This window comes from Xiphias gladius, chromosome 4, assembly GCF_016859285.1.
Source record: "Xiphias gladius isolate SHS-SW01 ecotype Sanya breed wild chromosome 4, ASM1685928v1, whole genome shotgun sequence".
NCBI classification, from domain to species: domain Eukaryota; kingdom Metazoa; phylum Chordata; class Actinopteri; order Istiophoriformes; family Xiphiidae; genus Xiphias; species Xiphias gladius.
Window position 1 is genome coordinate 268,003 of NC_053403.1, and position 16,690 is coordinate 284,692.

Consider the following 16,690-nt stretch of genomic DNA (forward strand, 5'->3'; position numbering starts at 1 on the left):
CTTTTCCTGGTATAAGTGGGTTTCCACTCTTCGAAGTGACAACTGGTTCTTAATTTAACTAAAATCTGAGGGTTGAAAAATTTCTTTTAAGTAAAGAATTAAGACTAAAAATGTTTTCTCACAAGTTCTCATGTTTTGCTGCAATGCATCTGAGCCAGAATCGTTTACACTGTGAATCCTGCAGTTGCAGTTCTTTATTGAAGCTCTGTGATGTGCAAACACTTGACAGAGACCAGCTCCGAGACTAAAACCTGAATCCAAACAAAACATTTAACATTCTAACCTTAACCACAGATCTCAGATCAGTTCTTTAATGTGACCCAACTCCTCTGAACCTCTGATAAAGAATCACATTTATCTCCTGCTTGAGTTTGACTCCAAAAACCAGATGCTGGTCCAAGCTCTCACAATGATTTTAATAAAACCAGTTATGACCGCACTTGTCTTTTTCATGTCTTATTTCCACTGTTTGAACTGGTGACAATAGATATTCGTGGTTAAATGGGTTGAACAGACACCTCCTGGTGGTGATGTAGAGTTAGTGACATCATCAATAAAGTGACAGTCCAATACAAACTTTCTATGTTGAAATCAGGTATTTGATTTCATTCATGCTTTATTGTACCTTTTTTTTGGTTCGTTTGTCCTTGAAAAGAAGCCGTGTCATTTATGATCAGTTCCGACAGGGAGTGAATCTTCTTTCTCAAACATCTAGTGTTTCACCAAAAAAGCAAAAATGACAGAAAAGTAAATGTGCTACCAAACTTGTTAATTTTTTATGACACATTTTATCGCTTCAATTGTTTGGTGACAGATCAGATTTATCTGGAGACCCTGTGGGGTGTCCTGACCCCAGGCCATAGAACCGTCTCAGAGTATGTCCGACAAACCCAACTTAAGGAATCTAATCTAAAGATAAGAGCTACGTAAGTGGATTCACGATGACATAACAAGAAAGGTGTAATGAAAATAAAATCAGAAGATAAACTCCCTGGAGGAAAGGACAGTCTGTACATAAAATGTAAATGTACGTCACTGTACGGGAGGTCATCAGCAGGTGGAGTCACCTGAGTGACACCTCAGTGCGGTTCAAACATCAGTCAGCCACACTGGACGTGTGGAGGTACCAGGGCTGAATCGTTCTAACCCTCCATGAACCCTCTGGGCTTCTGTAGTTTGACTGTCGGTCAAAAAACTTCATCCAGACAGGAAGCTGTGCTGTCTTCAAGGTGTTTAATGAGACACAGGTGAACCTGAGGTTCAGCTTACAAACAACAACAATCAACCGTTGATCAGCCGTCGATCAGCCGACAATCAGCCGTTGATCAGCTGACTGATCACATGTACAAAAGAGGAAACAAATCAACATGAAAACAAGGTGAGTGTCTGTCAAACTATTTACATTCACAAACACTGACTCACATCTACCTGTCTAGGCACAAACGACTCCACCCCCTTTAGTCTGACACCGCCCTCACCTGTTCTCAGGCGGGCGGGGCCAAAACACCTGCAGGTTAGTCACTGCAGAGCCTCTTTCAAAATAAACCATTAATGTATATCACAGCAGAACAGTTCCTGTGTCTCCTTTTAAGAACCCTGGAGTCCAAGTCCCATGATCCTTTGCAGCAGTCAGTTATGTTCATTCAATTACAAGTACAAGCTGCCCCTGCTGTGCTGGGAGCAGGTGAGGGAAACCCCATACAGAAAGACAGTGATGTAGTCATCAGTGTGCGGGCTTCATCGTCAATAACCAATAATCAATGAATTTAGACCAGTTTCCTAATAACACCAGAGAGATAGACAGAGAGAGAGAGAGAGACAGAGACAGGTGACAGAACAAGGCGACAGCTGATGTGGACATGAGTAGTTATTTGTTGTTTTTTGTTGTTGTGTTTTCACCTGTGTCTGTCTGTTGGTTTGTTTGTCAGCAGGATCACACAAAAACTACCGAACCGATCTGCACCAGAATTGGTGGAGGAATGGGGCCTGGTCCAGGGAAGAACCCATTACATTTTGGGGATGATCTGGTTAAAGGGGCAGGTCCAGGAATTTGTCATTTTCCTTAACATTGCGATATTGGGCAGTTCCCACATTTTCTCAGGAAATAATGTGTGGAGCTTTATGGACATTTATGGTGTTGAGATCTATGAGTTTGTAGAATTTGGTGGAGGAAATTTCTGAATCTGCATTACACAGTCTACGATTTATGACTTACTGTGTTTTATAACAAAGAAGTCTCTTATGTTATCAGACTACTTGCTTTTTGCTTTTATTTTTCTTAAGAACTAGACAGACGTGTAGGAGTGTAAGGCCTTGGCGGAGCGCCGAGTGCAGTTCTAGTTTTTATTTATTGATTGACTGATTTTGGGGAATCTGTCAGCAGTGAACCTGGAAATCATTCAGTCATTACAGATACTGTACCTTGTTTTAAACATGGTGAGATGTGTGTGATGTAACCAGACGTCTGTGGAGATCAGCTTCACCGAGAGAAACAGAAAATGAAAACAGACCGAAAAACCACAGCGTTCCTGGGAGCACAGCATGTGGTGGATGTGGACTGGCCTTCAGTTGCAGCCACACACTAATGACAGATACTCAACATCTACCAGTCACACACATATGACTGCAGCTCTGCTTCACAAACACCTGTCCACTTCCTGCTGTTTGTTTTCCAATCGTCCATCAGATTTTAAATCAACCTGCAGAGGCTGAAACCTGATAATAAACCCACCTGTGCGGTCCGTCCATCTGTCTTTCTCCACACCTGTCTCTGTCTACCTGTCTCACTCTGCCTCTACAGCTTGAGTTCGTTGGCGATCTTGGAGGCGATATTCTTGAAGGCGATGGACGTTCCTGAAATACGTTTGAATCGGACTCCGTTGAGTGAGAGGCGGGGCAGTTTGCACACCTCCATCTCCCATTGGACGAGGCTGTCGGCGTGTCCGTCTCCATGGACACAAAGCAACAGGAAGCGCTCGCGCTGCTCGTAGTCGCAGTTGTTGGCGTCCAGGACTTTCCTGATCTCCCTCATCATGTCCAGAGGCTCCATGGAGGATGTGGTCTTCATACTCCAGGTGAACCTCAGGGAGCGGGGCTTCGACTCCTTCAGGTGAGGAGCAGCGGGAGAACCGGGCTCCTCCTTCTGATCGGAGGACACATTACGACTGGAGAGGGGGGAGGACAGAGGGAGGGTCTGTGTTAAAATTGAGAATATTTGAACGAAGGTAATTCACACTGTCCCTGACAAATACATGAACCAAACTGAAGCTGCTGATGACTGAGATCTACACTTAGTTTTATTTATTCACACAGCAGCTGGCAAACTGAAGAACAATAACACATGGAGATGTGGTTTCTGATTGGCTGGGCTGCAGCACCTGTCAACTACTCTCAGCAAATCAGAACGAAGAGAATTATAGCAATAATAAATACATTAGAGGAAACAGACGTCCTGTGTCAGAAGACAAACACCTGTCTGACTCACCTTGACCCTTCAGGTCTCCCGTTCCTCTCAACCTCTGAAGCCCCTCTGACAGCAAGGACACACGGAAGGAAGGAAACAGGGAAGGAAGGAAGGAAAAGTTTCAGTGTTAATGAGCAGATGGAAGATAAAAAGTTAAAGGAAAAAAGACACAGAAGAAGAAACAGAAGGAAGAGGTTCTGGTTCTGGTTCCAGAATCCGTTTAAATTCAGTCTAGTAAAAGCAACCGTTTTGACTTAGTCCAGATTCACCTGTCTCACTGCTCTCAGTCTGATACACCTGTCTGACTCACCTGTCTTGCCTTCTGCAGTCACACAAGTAAATACATTCAACCTCCCATGATGCTTTGCACTGGTGTACCTGCGTGTGAGTTTGGAGGTGAGCTTGGAGAACAGGTTGGTGGATCCTCTGGCTCGTGACTGTGCGAGGGGTGTGGCATCATGTGACAGGCTCGGTGAGGCTGGGGGGCCGTTGTAGGTGGCGGTGCGTCTCTCTCGGAGCTGACCTCCGTGGAAGGTGCTGCGACTTGCCGTCCCCCGAGGGAACCGCAGCCGGTCCGGAGGAGTCGCCCCACTGCTCACGCTGTGGGTGGAGGCTCCGCCCACCGATCTCTGGGCAGGGGTGGTCGCTGAGCTGGGGGGGGGGGGGCAGGTAACATGGCTGTTTGATGAATATTCTTTTGTTTGTTGTTTTGGTTCACCCTGAGCTCTGCTGCTTCAGTTTTTTGTCATAAGTTTAAAAGTCCACTTCCCTTCATATCAAGTCATGAATAACCTGCCATACAAAGACTGTCATATTCATATACATGTTACAGGGTTGACGTCCACAATGCTATGCAGGAGAAACACCTCACCGAACATGAATCAGCCATCAGATGAGTTGATATTACCCTTCCTGTTTTAGAGAAAGGAACTGTTGTGTTTCCCCAACTTAGATGTGTGATGTAGAAAAAGTGATGCAGCCACACGGAGGTGGTAATCTAGACAGACCACTGGCCTTTCACATTAAACTCTCAGTCTCTGTCAAGTTCTGTAGATTCTCTAATGACAGATTTAACACTGATCACGTTTGATGAGCGTTTGTACTTTCTGTCATCTGCTCCTCTCACATCAAGATGATCTGCAGAGTCACGTTTTAATTCATTAAGCAGCTGTTCGCCGCTGTTTGTCAGAGAGTGTAAGAGCTTTGAGTAGACCTCTGATTTTACAACATGTCCCCCATACAGTACTTTGATGCACCCGATGTGTTAGGGGAGTCTACTGACGCACCACTCTGTGACGCTGCCTCGTACCTGTTCTCTTTGCCGTTGTGGACCACAGGGTGTCGATCTGTAGAGTTCCTCTCACTACAGACGTACGTGTTCCTCCTCGTCATACTGGACGATCCTCCCTGAGAGAGTTAAACACATGAAGAGTTAGAAACATATCCTCTTATAAAAACACAGACCAGTGCAGTTCCACTCTGTCCTACAAAGACAAAACACGCTCACCTGGATCTGATGTCTTACAGTTTCTTTTGTAAAGTTTAAAAACTTTTAAACCTTAAAACTGTGTAATTTTTTATGAAAAGAGGAAAAACTTTCAAAATAGTTGGCCCATTATTTTTCAATCGACTAATTTTTGCAGCTCTCTTGAAATGTATTACAGTTTAAAAATAAAATGTTGTACTGATTTCAATATAAATATTAATAGAAGACGGAGATATTTTTTACTATCAACTGCAAAATCTCATGTTTTCTTAAAGTAATTCAAACAGACAGCAGAAAACCACAGCTCCCTAAGGTAGAGTCACTATCTGTCTTTTTTTAGTGCTGCTTTGGTGGCAGTGATTTCTGGGTAAAATAATCAGTCTTCAGTTTCTCAGCCAGTTTACAGATGCTAGACCCTGTTTCAGCTTTCCAGACACACCTGTGTCGACCTGTCTAACAGGTAACTCACAGTGGGCGTGGCTGACATCTTCCTTCGCTCAGGGATGTCAGCCATGTTGGGGTTGTTGGCGTTCCCCAGCAGTGGACTGCCCCCCTCCACGGGACTGGACTTCCTGTTCTGACCTCCCACTTCTTGCTTCACTTCCCCCTCCGCTGACGCTGCCGTCTGACTCCTCCTGGGGTGAGGAGCAGCTGAGGACACTGGACATACTGAGGAGAGGGGGACAGAGGGAGTTACGAGATGAACTGCGGTCTGTGACTGTGACCTGGATTAAACCCGGGTCCTTGTCGGGGCCTGTACCTTGGTCGCTGTACCTCCTCTGTTTGGAGGAGGAGGAGGAGCGCTGGACGAGGAGGTGAGCAGGAGACTGAGTGCTGCTGGATGGACGAGGTTTGAGCAGAGAGATGCTGCTGGAGGACGAAGAGTCGCTCACTTCCACCTGAACATCAAACACACATCAGTTATGACTGCTGCTTAGTCCAGGTCGTCTGCACACCTGCTGTTACCACGGTAACCTCTGACCTCAGCAGCCCTGCGTCCCAGCAGCAGATATGTGGCTGTGATGTCATTGTACTTCATCTTGGCGAGCGAATCGTTGATGTCCTCTCTGGAGTAACCCATCCCCACCATCACATCTGAAACACAACACAACACAACACATACACATCATGATCCACACACTGATGCTGCTCCGTCAGCCTTAACAGCTGCCTCCACCCGGGGCTCCAGCTGTGAGTGGAAGAGGTCCTCCATCAGACTCCTGTTTATTTTCAAACTCTAAACGTCTACGACGGCCTGTTTGGTGACATGTCTCACCCTCCTCGTCTCTTTTTGACTTATTACATAGCAGAGCTGTGTTTGAATTAATCAATATGTTATGTTTGTGTCTGATCATCTACATGACCCCTCCCGCATCAGACACTTTGATAAACAACAAACCACATATTGTTATTTGTAAACCCACTCGCATATATACCTCAGCAGCCTACATGTAGTCCCAGATCTCTGAAATATATGCATGTATACACAGCTTCACGCAGTATAAACATGATTTTAAGAAGCTAGAGCTATTTTTCTTCTCCTGTTTCATACTTTTGAAATAAATTCAGAAAACATAACAACATTATCAAAAAGGTTTTCAATTGAAGCTGTAATCTAAATCTGGAACCTTAACTTTTAAAACAAAGTCTGGCCATAAGTCACACTATAAAGGACAGTGGAGAATAAAACTAATTACATGTTCCACCTTGTTCAGCTCACAGTACTCTCAGATTCTTTTATCTGCAGTGTAGCTTCATGTTTTAAATATGTACTGTCACTATGTGGCATCTGATCTACGCTGAGAGATGTGTCTGCGTATACACCTGTGTAACCAGACCGTAACTGGTGGATTCAAATGAAGCATTTAAAGTGTGAGTGAGTGTGTACCGATCCTCTTCTGGTCCCTGATGTCCACCTCCGGCTCGATGAAGGGCTTCAGCTCCTCTTCATCAAAACCGGCATTGATCCAGCGATCCTTCATGATTTGCTGAAGATGAAACATTCAGAAAACTTTCAGGCAACAACAACAAAACCAATGATCTGATCACAAACCCTGAGTGGTAAATCCATCAAGTTTATCGATCTTTTTGGTAATAATACCAGTTTTATTCATTCACAATTCATTTAAACAGTCTGAGCTACTTTAACGTTTATGTAGTGTTCAGTGGGGCTTTTTCACTCACTGTCATTTCTTCCTTTATTTACTAACTTCTTTCTAATAGTTCTCGGTCTGTTTTCAGACAGTTGGTCTCGGTGTTGTTGTAACATGTCAATTTACCCCTGGGATCAATAAAGTCTGACAAGTCTGATCTAATCGTATCAATCACCATCTCTCTGTTCCGCACAGCCAGGCTGTGAGTCTGTCGATCCACAACAACACAGGTGAGGAGCCTGAGGGTTCAGTGTATAGATGATGTATAGCTGATGTATTGAGCGTGTGTTGGTGATGTATTGATGATGTATAGCGGATGTATTGGTCGTATGGTGGTGATGTATTGTTGATGTATTGCTGCTGTCTTCTGACCTCCAGAGTTCCTCGTTTCCCCGGGTTCAGCACCAGAAAACGTTTCAGCAGGTTCTCACAGTCAGTCGACATGTAGAATGGGATACGATATTTGCCTCGCAGCACTCGCTCTCTGAGCTCCTACAGACAGAAACAAAGACTTCAGACACGCCGTGGAAACACAGACACTGTCCTTATCTGTCATTTAAAAAGGAACAGTACAACTATTCAGAAAATCATCTTAAAATCAGACAGACTTGGAGTTGTTGAAGGTGAATTTTTATCTCTTTTCAAGGAGCTGGCAGTTTGACCCTGTTTCCAGTCTTGTGCTAAGCTAGGCTAAACATGTCCTGGACCTATCTCTGTACTGGACACAGAGTTGAAACTCCTGAATCATCTGACTCTGAGGAAGACAGAAAATGTTGCACTGTTCCCTTGAATCTCCATATGGTTTAACAGAAAGATCAGAGGCTCCAGGGCTCATCCCCGAGGGACTCCATGTCATTTAAAAAAAGGTTGGATTGTTCCTTTCACCTGTGTCTGTGTCACACTGACCTTGAGGTTCTGTCCGTCAAACGGCAGAGATCCACTGACCAGAGTGTAGAGGATCACACCCAGACTCCACACATCCACCTCTGGACCGTCATATTTCTTACCCTGAAACACACACAACACACATAAACGCATACAGTACATGACTTTTCTTTAAGAAACACAGTTCATTACGTTTTCAGACTGACTACATATTTATCTACCATATCTACCACACAACATTATACCCACCTACCTACCTATATACCTAAGGACTTACCTACTGCCCTAACCTAACTACATAACTGCAATTCTGCATTCCTTCCTAAATTACTATCAAACCAAACACCACAGTACCTAACTATCTAACCAGCTTAGTACTCAATTAACTGACAACAGTAAATACCTGCCACAGTAAATAAGAACCCAACCACTATACTATCAGCAGATATATCATTCTCAGTGTAAATGTGGTCTGACAGACTATATCAGCACAAAAATGTCAAATGATGCCTGAAGTCTTTTAGAAACTGTGTCTCCATTACAGGGCTGGTCCTACAGAGCACTGCCAGGTTGATTTTTATACTGTAAAGTGTCACTCACTATGAATGTTGTTCACAATTTGTATCAGGATGGTTTGTTTATGTTATGTGCTCATGCTTAAAAAAAGAAAAAAAAAAAAACCCATCAGCCAATATGGTGTCTTTGGATTTTTTAAACTCAAATATCGATATCAGTATCAGTCTCCAAACTCCAACATCATTCAGGTTATACACAGTACGTAACTACTCAGCTATCGATCTCCACAGCTAGGTGTCGACCTTTCTAACTACATAAATACAAACATAAATGATTGAATGAATGAATGAATGAAAGTGTGTGTACCTGGAAGAGCTCAGGAGCAGCGTACGGAGGAGAACCACAGAAAGTGTCCAGTTTCCCACCAACAGTGAACTCATTACTGAACCCAAAATCTGCTATTTTAATATTCATGTCAGCATCCAGGAGGAGGTTCTCTGCCTGCAGGAGGAAGGAGGAGGAGGAAGAGGAAGAGGTGTGAATCCAGTAGTAGGTTATGTATGTATGTTCATGATGTGTTTAATGTCAGCTGGGAATCTGAGTTTATTATTGTGTGTTTTACCTTAAGGTCACGGTGAACTATTCGCTTCTGATGGCAGTACTGAACTGCAGACACAATCTGCAGAGACATACAGACAGACACAGAGAGACAGGTACAGACAGACAGGTTCAGGCTGTGATACAGTGTGTTTTGCTGCCTGGCTCAAAGGCACTGTGGTAAAATAACTGATACAGTAGAAATAGGGAAAGTTTACAGTAAGAGAAAATACACTCTGAACCAGACACTCCATCTATTTCACTGCTGCATTATGGGATGTAGGTAGCTCCAGGGTGTTGCCATGGTAACATTGGTGTGTGTGTGTGTGTGTGTGTGTGTGTGTGTGTGTGTGTGCGTGTGTGTGTGTGTGTGTGTGTGTGTGTGTTACCTGTCTAAATTTAGCTCTGGCCTCCTTCTCCTTCATCCTCCCATGAGCTACGAGGTAGTCAAACACTTCACCTGCACACACACAGAGGAATGAAGGTCACCTGTTCAGATTAGTTCTGCAGAAACACCAAGTGACAGTGAACCTGACATAGGTCAGAGATCATACAACAAGGACTGCAACTAACAATTATTTTCATCATCAATTCAACTGTTTTTTTTCCCCTCGATGAATCGTTTAGTTTATGAAACCTCAAAAAAATTGTCAGATAATGTTAATCACAACTTGAACATGATGTCTTCAAATGTCTTGTTTTGTTTGCCCAAAGATCCACATACTGAAACATATTTAGTTTACAGTGATATATGACACAGAAAAGCAGAAAATCCTCTCATTTAAGAGGCTGGAATCTGAGAATATTTGGCATTGATTCCCTGTTTTTGTGTAAGTAACTGAAACAAATAATCAATTATCAAAATAGTTTCAAATTATTATTCCATCGATCGACTAATCGATTAATCAACTAATCGTTTCAGCTCTACATACAACTAAGAGGTCCGTATCCAGATTCAAACACATAAACCTGGTTTCAGTCAGGTGGGACTATTTAAAGATGAAGGTGTGGCTGACCTCCGCTGGCGTACTCCATCACCAGGTACAGCGTCTTCTCTGTCTCTATCACCTCAAACAGCTTCACTGTGGAGAGACAGGACGTAGAGACAGACAGGTGAGAAGAAATAGGATGAGAAAGGGAGGGAGACAGATGTATGGATGGGGTGTTTGTGTTTGACGTTACTCACCGATATTTGGGTGATTTAAGATCTTCATTATTCTGACCTCTCTGAAGAGCTGAGAGAGAAACAGACACACAGGTTTATATACAGAAACATCAGCAGTTTGATTTGATCCTACCCCAGACAGATCAGGTTGTCTGATAATTATCAAGAGATGTGGAACAGAAATGCCAAAGGTGCATCTGAGGTCAGCTTATTCTCCGTTCAGACCGACACAGTGACGTGGATCCAATCCACATCGCTGTCTGTCTGAACGTGCATCAACCAATCCTCCATCACCACCTTTCTGTTGACCAGGGTCTGACGCCGCCTGGCTCTGCTCTATAAACAACAGGCAGGTTCTATATCAACACTGACACAGGGTTTTCTTTCTGCGATCATTCCTCCTGTTCATACTGGACATTAACACATCTCCTCATAACTTGTTTCTAATGGAAGTGATGGAGGTCCTTTGTCAATCCTCTGTCTGTGTAAAAATATATTCTAAAGTTTTATCCTTCGACGATACAAACCATTCAGTATATTATCTGACTTTTAAACCCTCAAAGACTGAGACCGGCATCAACTTTTAAAAACATGAACAACATTATTCAGGCTCTAATCTGGGTTATTACTGCAGCAGCAGTTTGTATGACACTGAGTATTGATTATAGCCCATACTGATATTCAAGTTTTAAAAAGTTGAACAATACATGAGTGGATAATGTTTTGATCTTTAAATCTGGTTATTAATTGTCCTCATTTTTACCTGATCGGGACATTTTACAGTGTGAAAATCAACCTGTCAGTGCTTTCTGCTGGACAAACTCTGGGATGGAGACTCTAATGATCTCAAACCTAAAGTACTTTGACATTAACTCATCAGCTGACTGATATAATGATCTCATATCTGCTGATATATCTGACGCCTTCTAATTTTACACTGTCCCAAACACTACGCAGATCTGGGTCACCTGTCTTTAAGAGCCACTTGTAAGGATCCCGAGCAAAGATGTTGGTTCTGTTAAAAAACAAATGTTGACTAATATACTGTTCAGACTTTTTCAACTCTCAAATATCATTATCAGACTCAAAAACCCTGGGTCAGTCAGACTGTAGTCTGGATTATAACTGCAGCAGCATTTTGTTTGACAGAGGTCACAGCGCTGAGTCCTGCTTTGCCGAGTGGTTAATCAATAACTAATCAATAACCTGGACAGCTGATTAAAGGACACACACAGAGCAGGTCTATGTCTCAGTCTGATCTCAGGTCAGACTGTATCAGTTTTTCTGATTGATTCATGTATCCTGGCTGATCAGATTGGTTCGGTTTGGAACATCAGCTGCTGTCTGCTGGGTTTTTACTGCTGGAAATAGAACCACCAACATCACAGACGTTATCAGGAGAAAAACTGATTAAAAACATAACCAAAAACACAACCAGCAAATAGAAATCAGTGACATTCCACAAGTGAAAGGGGGTCATTTCTAATATGGTTTATGAAGTTTTAGCCTAGGTGTTCTGTCTGCTTCTTCCCCTCTTCTGCTCAAACTGAAAGGTGGATGCCCATCTCTGTTTTGCTACAGTCACATGAGAATTTGGCGTTACGAACATTTATTCAGTCATTAAGTCTGAGGTTTTCTGACTCTTTTCCTTATATTCTAAAAAGCAGTGACTGATGTGTTGTAGTTTACAGTCAAACTTATATCCAGACTGTCTCTCACCTTCTGCAGGCTGGTGGGGTTCAACTGGGTCTTATCAATGATTTTGATGGCCACCTGTCAGGGAGACAGAGGTGATTGACAGTTAATTCACCATTTCACATGTTCCTGGTCTGAGTATCTGTACTCTGGAGTAAAGCTCCCAAAACTTTGCTGAACTAAGAAAAGACACTATTTAGACTCAACAAAGACCTTGTATTCCGATGGAGTTTTGGGAGCTTTAGTCCAAGATGGGTATCTGTATGTGTCTCACCTCTCGCCCCGTCAGGATGTGTCGAGCCAGTTTGACTTTAGCAAAGTTTCCTTTCCCGATGGTTTTAAGCAGGCGGTAGTTTCCGACGTGGGGCATTTCGTCTCCGGCGGCGGACAAAGAGGTTTTACAGCGAGCAGAGCGGACGGAGCGGGACGCCTCACCACGCCCATCATCCACTGAGGTATGCTGTGAAAAATAATTACATCACGCAGACAGATGGGGTCAGTCAATTCACACTGAGGCAGAGACCCCTCTATCAGTTAGAGTTTTAACTGATCAGATAATAATTATGTCTATAGACAAAACACTCTTACTGTTATCTTAACAGCAGCTGCAAATAACAGCTACTTTAATTACTAATTCCTCTGCTGATTATCACCAAGTTTACTCAGTTACCCATTTGGTCTATGGCAAAAAATAATTATAAATGTACATCACAGTTTTCTCAGAGTCAGGGGTGACGTCTTCAAACGTCTGGTTTTGTCCAAAACTCAAAGAGATTCAGTTACTGCGACAGAAAACAGAGAAAAACTGAAAATATTCATATTACTGACATTGGAGCCACTACGTTTTTATCTTTGTGCTCAAAAAATAACTTAAGTAATCATCTCAATTAACTGATTATCCACAGTATTGCTGATTAATTTTCTGTCAATCAAGTAAAAGATTTCCGGTTGATATTCTAACTTCATTTTCAAAATTCTAATCAGTTCTTATGTATGGGTGTGAGTATAGTGTAAAAATTTTCATAGAGATATGACAAACTTCACTAATACATGTCTTTAATTCTGTCTAATCTCAACATTGTTGAAAAAAAAAAAAAAAAAAACAGTCAGCAATTAACAAAATAGGTTTTGAATAAACACCTACCTCATCAATAAATAAACAAACAAGACAAGGGCAGATTGCCACGCATCACTACTGAGACTGAAACTATTAAATTAAGAAATTATTAATCACCAACTACACATTTTTGGTTTTTCTCTAATTGATTGTTATTTTGATTAAGTGAGAATATCAAACAGAAACCCACTGACTGAAAATTAATAAGATAATAAGATGTGTAATTTTTTATGCATAAAATTCTAAATGTACTCTTTCAACTTTTTCCAGTGTATCAGATTATCTGCTTGTCTCTGTTTTCTGTCACAGTAACTGAATCTCTTTGGGTTTTGGACAAAAGAAGAATTTTGAAAACTCTTAGAAACTGTGATGTACATTTCTCAGCATTTTCACTACAGTATGATGACTGTGGAGGGACAGTCTAGGTAATTAATGGGAAACACTGCATGTCATATTGCTGTGATCACCTGATCAGCATCTCAGACCTGTAGGCTACCGCAACACCATCACCAGTTTAGATTTACACAGAACCAGGCTTTATGTCCTCCAAACCACTGTTTGTCCAACTGACAGAGAGACTCTTTAGGCTAATCTACACCAACACATCTACATACACACAGAGAGGTAGATCATCTGAGCCTGTATCCCAAAATAACTACAGACCAGATCAGATAAACTGGGTCACATCAGATCCTCACTGCAGAAAGTCGCTGCTTTGGGTTGAAACCGTTCATCATGATGTTACAGAGACCAGACGATGGTTGGGTTCATAGACAGAGACCACACCAATCCACAGCGATCCACCAGCCAGGAGGAAGCATGACCAATCACAGATCTCACATGATACACTGTGCTCTGATTGGAAAACAGAACTCCTCAAAGCTCCACAAGGACAAATGATAGGTGGGGGCTTTGGAGTTGGTAGTGTTAGACAGGCAGATACACCTGACCAGTCTCTGCATGCTTCAATACTAACATCAGTTACTATAATATTGATATTCATAATAACACAGAGAATCCTCTCACTGCACATCATCTTTTTACATGACCCCAAAAACTGTGTCAAGAACACGTGGAGCCTCCTCGAGAACCTCTGACAGCCTTCCAACAGCCCTCTGGTCTTATTTAAAAGCAACACAAAGGTGAAAAATCATTTTCACAAAAATGCAAAGCTGAAAACAATAACCAAATGAAAATTAAAAGCATGATGAAATTTTACCAAAGGCATGCTGGAACATCTTCAAGAACACCTGTAACTCTCTTAGGAGGTCATTAAAACGTTTCAAGAATATCCAAAACCTCCTTAAGAACACCTGCAACCTCCTAAGAAAGTGACTCGAACCTCATGAATGACCCCATAACCCTTCTCAATAAGCTTCTGAACCTTCCAAAGATTCAACTGGAACCTTGTGAGACATCCTCAAAAAAAGCACCAGAACCCCCTCCATGAACATCTAGAGCCTCCTCAAGGAAACACCTTCCAGGACGAAACCCTCTCAGTAACCCTACCAACCTTCTCAAGAGGCTTTTGAACATTCTAGCGATCCAGCTGGAACTCCCTCAAACAAGTCCCCAACTCAATTTCCCTTAGCAAATGTCAGGACCACTGGGAACCACTACAAGAAACCAAAACATTTTCCATGACACCTGGAACCTTCTCAGTGACCCTCATAACTACTCAAGAACACCTGGAACCAAGCACCAGAGATCTGAAGCTTTCAAATATCCAATGAAACATTTTCTATGCTAGCTAGAATCCTCTTAGATACCCTTCAAAACTGCTCAAAGGTATCTTGAACTTCCTTTCAAACACCTGTAAAATCCCCAAGAATTAATGAACTTCTCTTAATGGCCCTTAGTGGCCCTCAGGACTCCAGGAACTCACTACAAGAGCACCATGACACCATTCAGGACGTCTTGAAATGTCTCAGTGACCCTACCAAGGTTAGCAAAGACCCACCGAACCTTCCAAAAATCCACTGGAACCGCTTCCAAGACACCTGGAAACCTTTTTGGAGACCAAAACCATATCACGCATCACTGGAACCTATGCCTGAATCTCTCTAATTGGCTCTTAGTGGACCCTGGTTCCCTGGAACCTAATTTAGGCATGTTGTAATACCTTCCAAAACACCCTGAACCCTCTCAATGACCCTTTAAATCGTCCAAAGATCAACTGAAACCTCCTCCAGGAAAAATGTAGTGATACAGTGACTGACCTGCAAACTATTTAAAACACCTTCTGAGGTAAACAGTCATAACCCCGTAAACCAATCAATCAATAAAATCCATGGGCAGTTTTAGTGATAAATTAATGTGTTTGTTTCGTCCTTTATGTTGTGGGTGACCTAACTTTAATAAAAAACGTGCTGAACAATCCAAAAAAAAAAAAAAAACACTAAGCAGGTTAAAACAGAATGAATTCTTAGGGTGAACTCACATTTTCGGCGTCCCGCTCGTTGACAGTGGGCAGGGGGGTCCTGGTGGACATGTTACCCGGGTCAGTGTGAGGGAGGTTTGGTCATGAAGCCGCCTGTCCGCCCCGGAACACCTGCCTAAACTTAGTGGACTATCTGTGGGCTGCTTTCACTTGAGGTCGGGTTTTCTCATCAGGTATTCACCCAGCATCACTGGCTCCAGCCCTGGCTACAGGACCAGAGGGTTATCTAGCCTGGCTCGGCTCGGCTCGGCTTCTTTTCCGGCAGTTTTTAACCGACATCTATCCAAACTGACCCGGAGCAACAGTTCCTCTTTGCCTGCTAAGTTACCCGGCTAGCTAGTAGCAGCCCGGCAGGACCGGGTATGTGTGTTTCTAGGACCAGTGCAGGTCCAGATATGCCCGCTGGTCTCTGTCTCGGTTCGGGTCGGTGGAGACACTCCCGGTTCGGTGAGCTCAGCAGCGGGACCCGGTCTGCTCAGCTTCTCCTCATCCTCTCCAGACAGACACTGCTAGCCGCTTCGCTAGCCTAAACCAAGATGGAGGACTAACCAAACCCAGCGCGCTGACAGGATATGACGTTAGCAGCAGCGTGGGACGTGATTGGTTAGTCAGGCCGAGCGGCGGCGTTTGGTGTTGCTAGGGTGACTGGACAGAGAGGGTGGACAGTACAAACGACACAATCGCACTGACACTACAAACTTCAAATAAAATACATTTATAAAGACTCATTTTAAATCACAGTGTGTGAATAGGAGCAAATTATACATATAACATCTGCATATATTACCATGGGCAGACGGGCACAGTTTAAAAGACATTGGCACATTTATATGAGTCAAGGTTTGTCAAGACTCACAATGGCAAATAAACAACTTTAAATATTCTAATCTGTAATAATATCAAAAGATAAATCAAAATATCGTATACTCATGGACAGATTAAGAGAAAATAGGCCCCTGGACACAGAACAAGAGCCCCAGCCTGAAAAACACACAAAATGACCGCAAACAACATTTTTTGTGTATTTTGATTTCATTTTTGTGGTTCTATTTCGTGTTACAGTCGTTTGCATGTTTTTGTGGTTCTATTTTGTTTTCTGTGGTCATTTTTTGTGACTTTGTAGTTGTACTGCGTCTTTTTGTGGTTTTCTTGCCTCTCGGTGAGATTTACACG

The 16,690-nt window shown here is 42.8% G+C and overlaps 1 protein-coding gene across 4 annotated transcripts; it reads right to left on the reverse strand.

The window, feature by feature from the left end:
• Window positions 1-622: 622 nt before the first annotated feature.
• LOC120788622 (MAP/microtubule affinity-regulating kinase 3-like) lies at window positions 623-16,073 on the reverse strand. Of its 4 annotated transcripts, XM_040124532.1 has the most exons (18): window positions 15,518-16,073; window positions 12,235-12,420; window positions 11,985-12,038; window positions 10,287-10,335; window positions 10,117-10,182; window positions 9,490-9,560; window positions 9,126-9,182; window positions 8,870-9,004; window positions 8,009-8,110; window positions 7,475-7,594; window positions 6,838-6,937; window positions 5,932-6,044; window positions 5,710-5,848; window positions 5,419-5,618; window positions 4,773-4,870; window positions 3,842-4,114; window positions 3,485-3,529; window positions 623-3,164 (listed from the first exon to the last, which is right to left on the reverse strand). In XM_040124532.1, the coding sequence occupies exons 1-18, from the start codon at window positions 15,566-15,568 to the stop codon at window positions 2,795-2,797; spliced, it is 2,229 nt and encodes a 742-aa protein (XP_039980466.1). In that variant the 5' UTR covers window positions 15,569-16,073; the 3' UTR covers window positions 623-2,794. The 4 variants fall into 4 exon arrangements, with proteins under 4 accessions (XP_039980466.1, XP_039980468.1, XP_039980467.1 ...); XM_040124534.1 differs by lacking the exon at window positions 3,842-4,114; XM_040124533.1 differs by lacking the exon at window positions 3,485-3,529.
• Between the last annotated feature and the right edge of the window lie 617 nt (window positions 16,074-16,690).

Excerpts from the sequence above, each read along its gene's own strand:
- LOC120788622 (XM_040124532.1), bottom strand. The coding sequence starts at position 15,568 with ATGTCCACCAGGACCCCCCTGCCCACTGTCAACGAGCGGGACGCCGAA. Across the intron at positions 12,039-12,234 it reads ACATCCTGACGGGGCGAGAG|GTGGCCATCAAAATCATTGA; the intron begins GTGAGACACATA and ends TCTCCCTGACAG. Across the intron at positions 4,871-5,418 it reads AGATGTCAGCCACGCCCACT|GGAGGATCGTCCAGTATGAC; the intron begins GTGAGTTACCTG and ends TAACTCTCTCAG.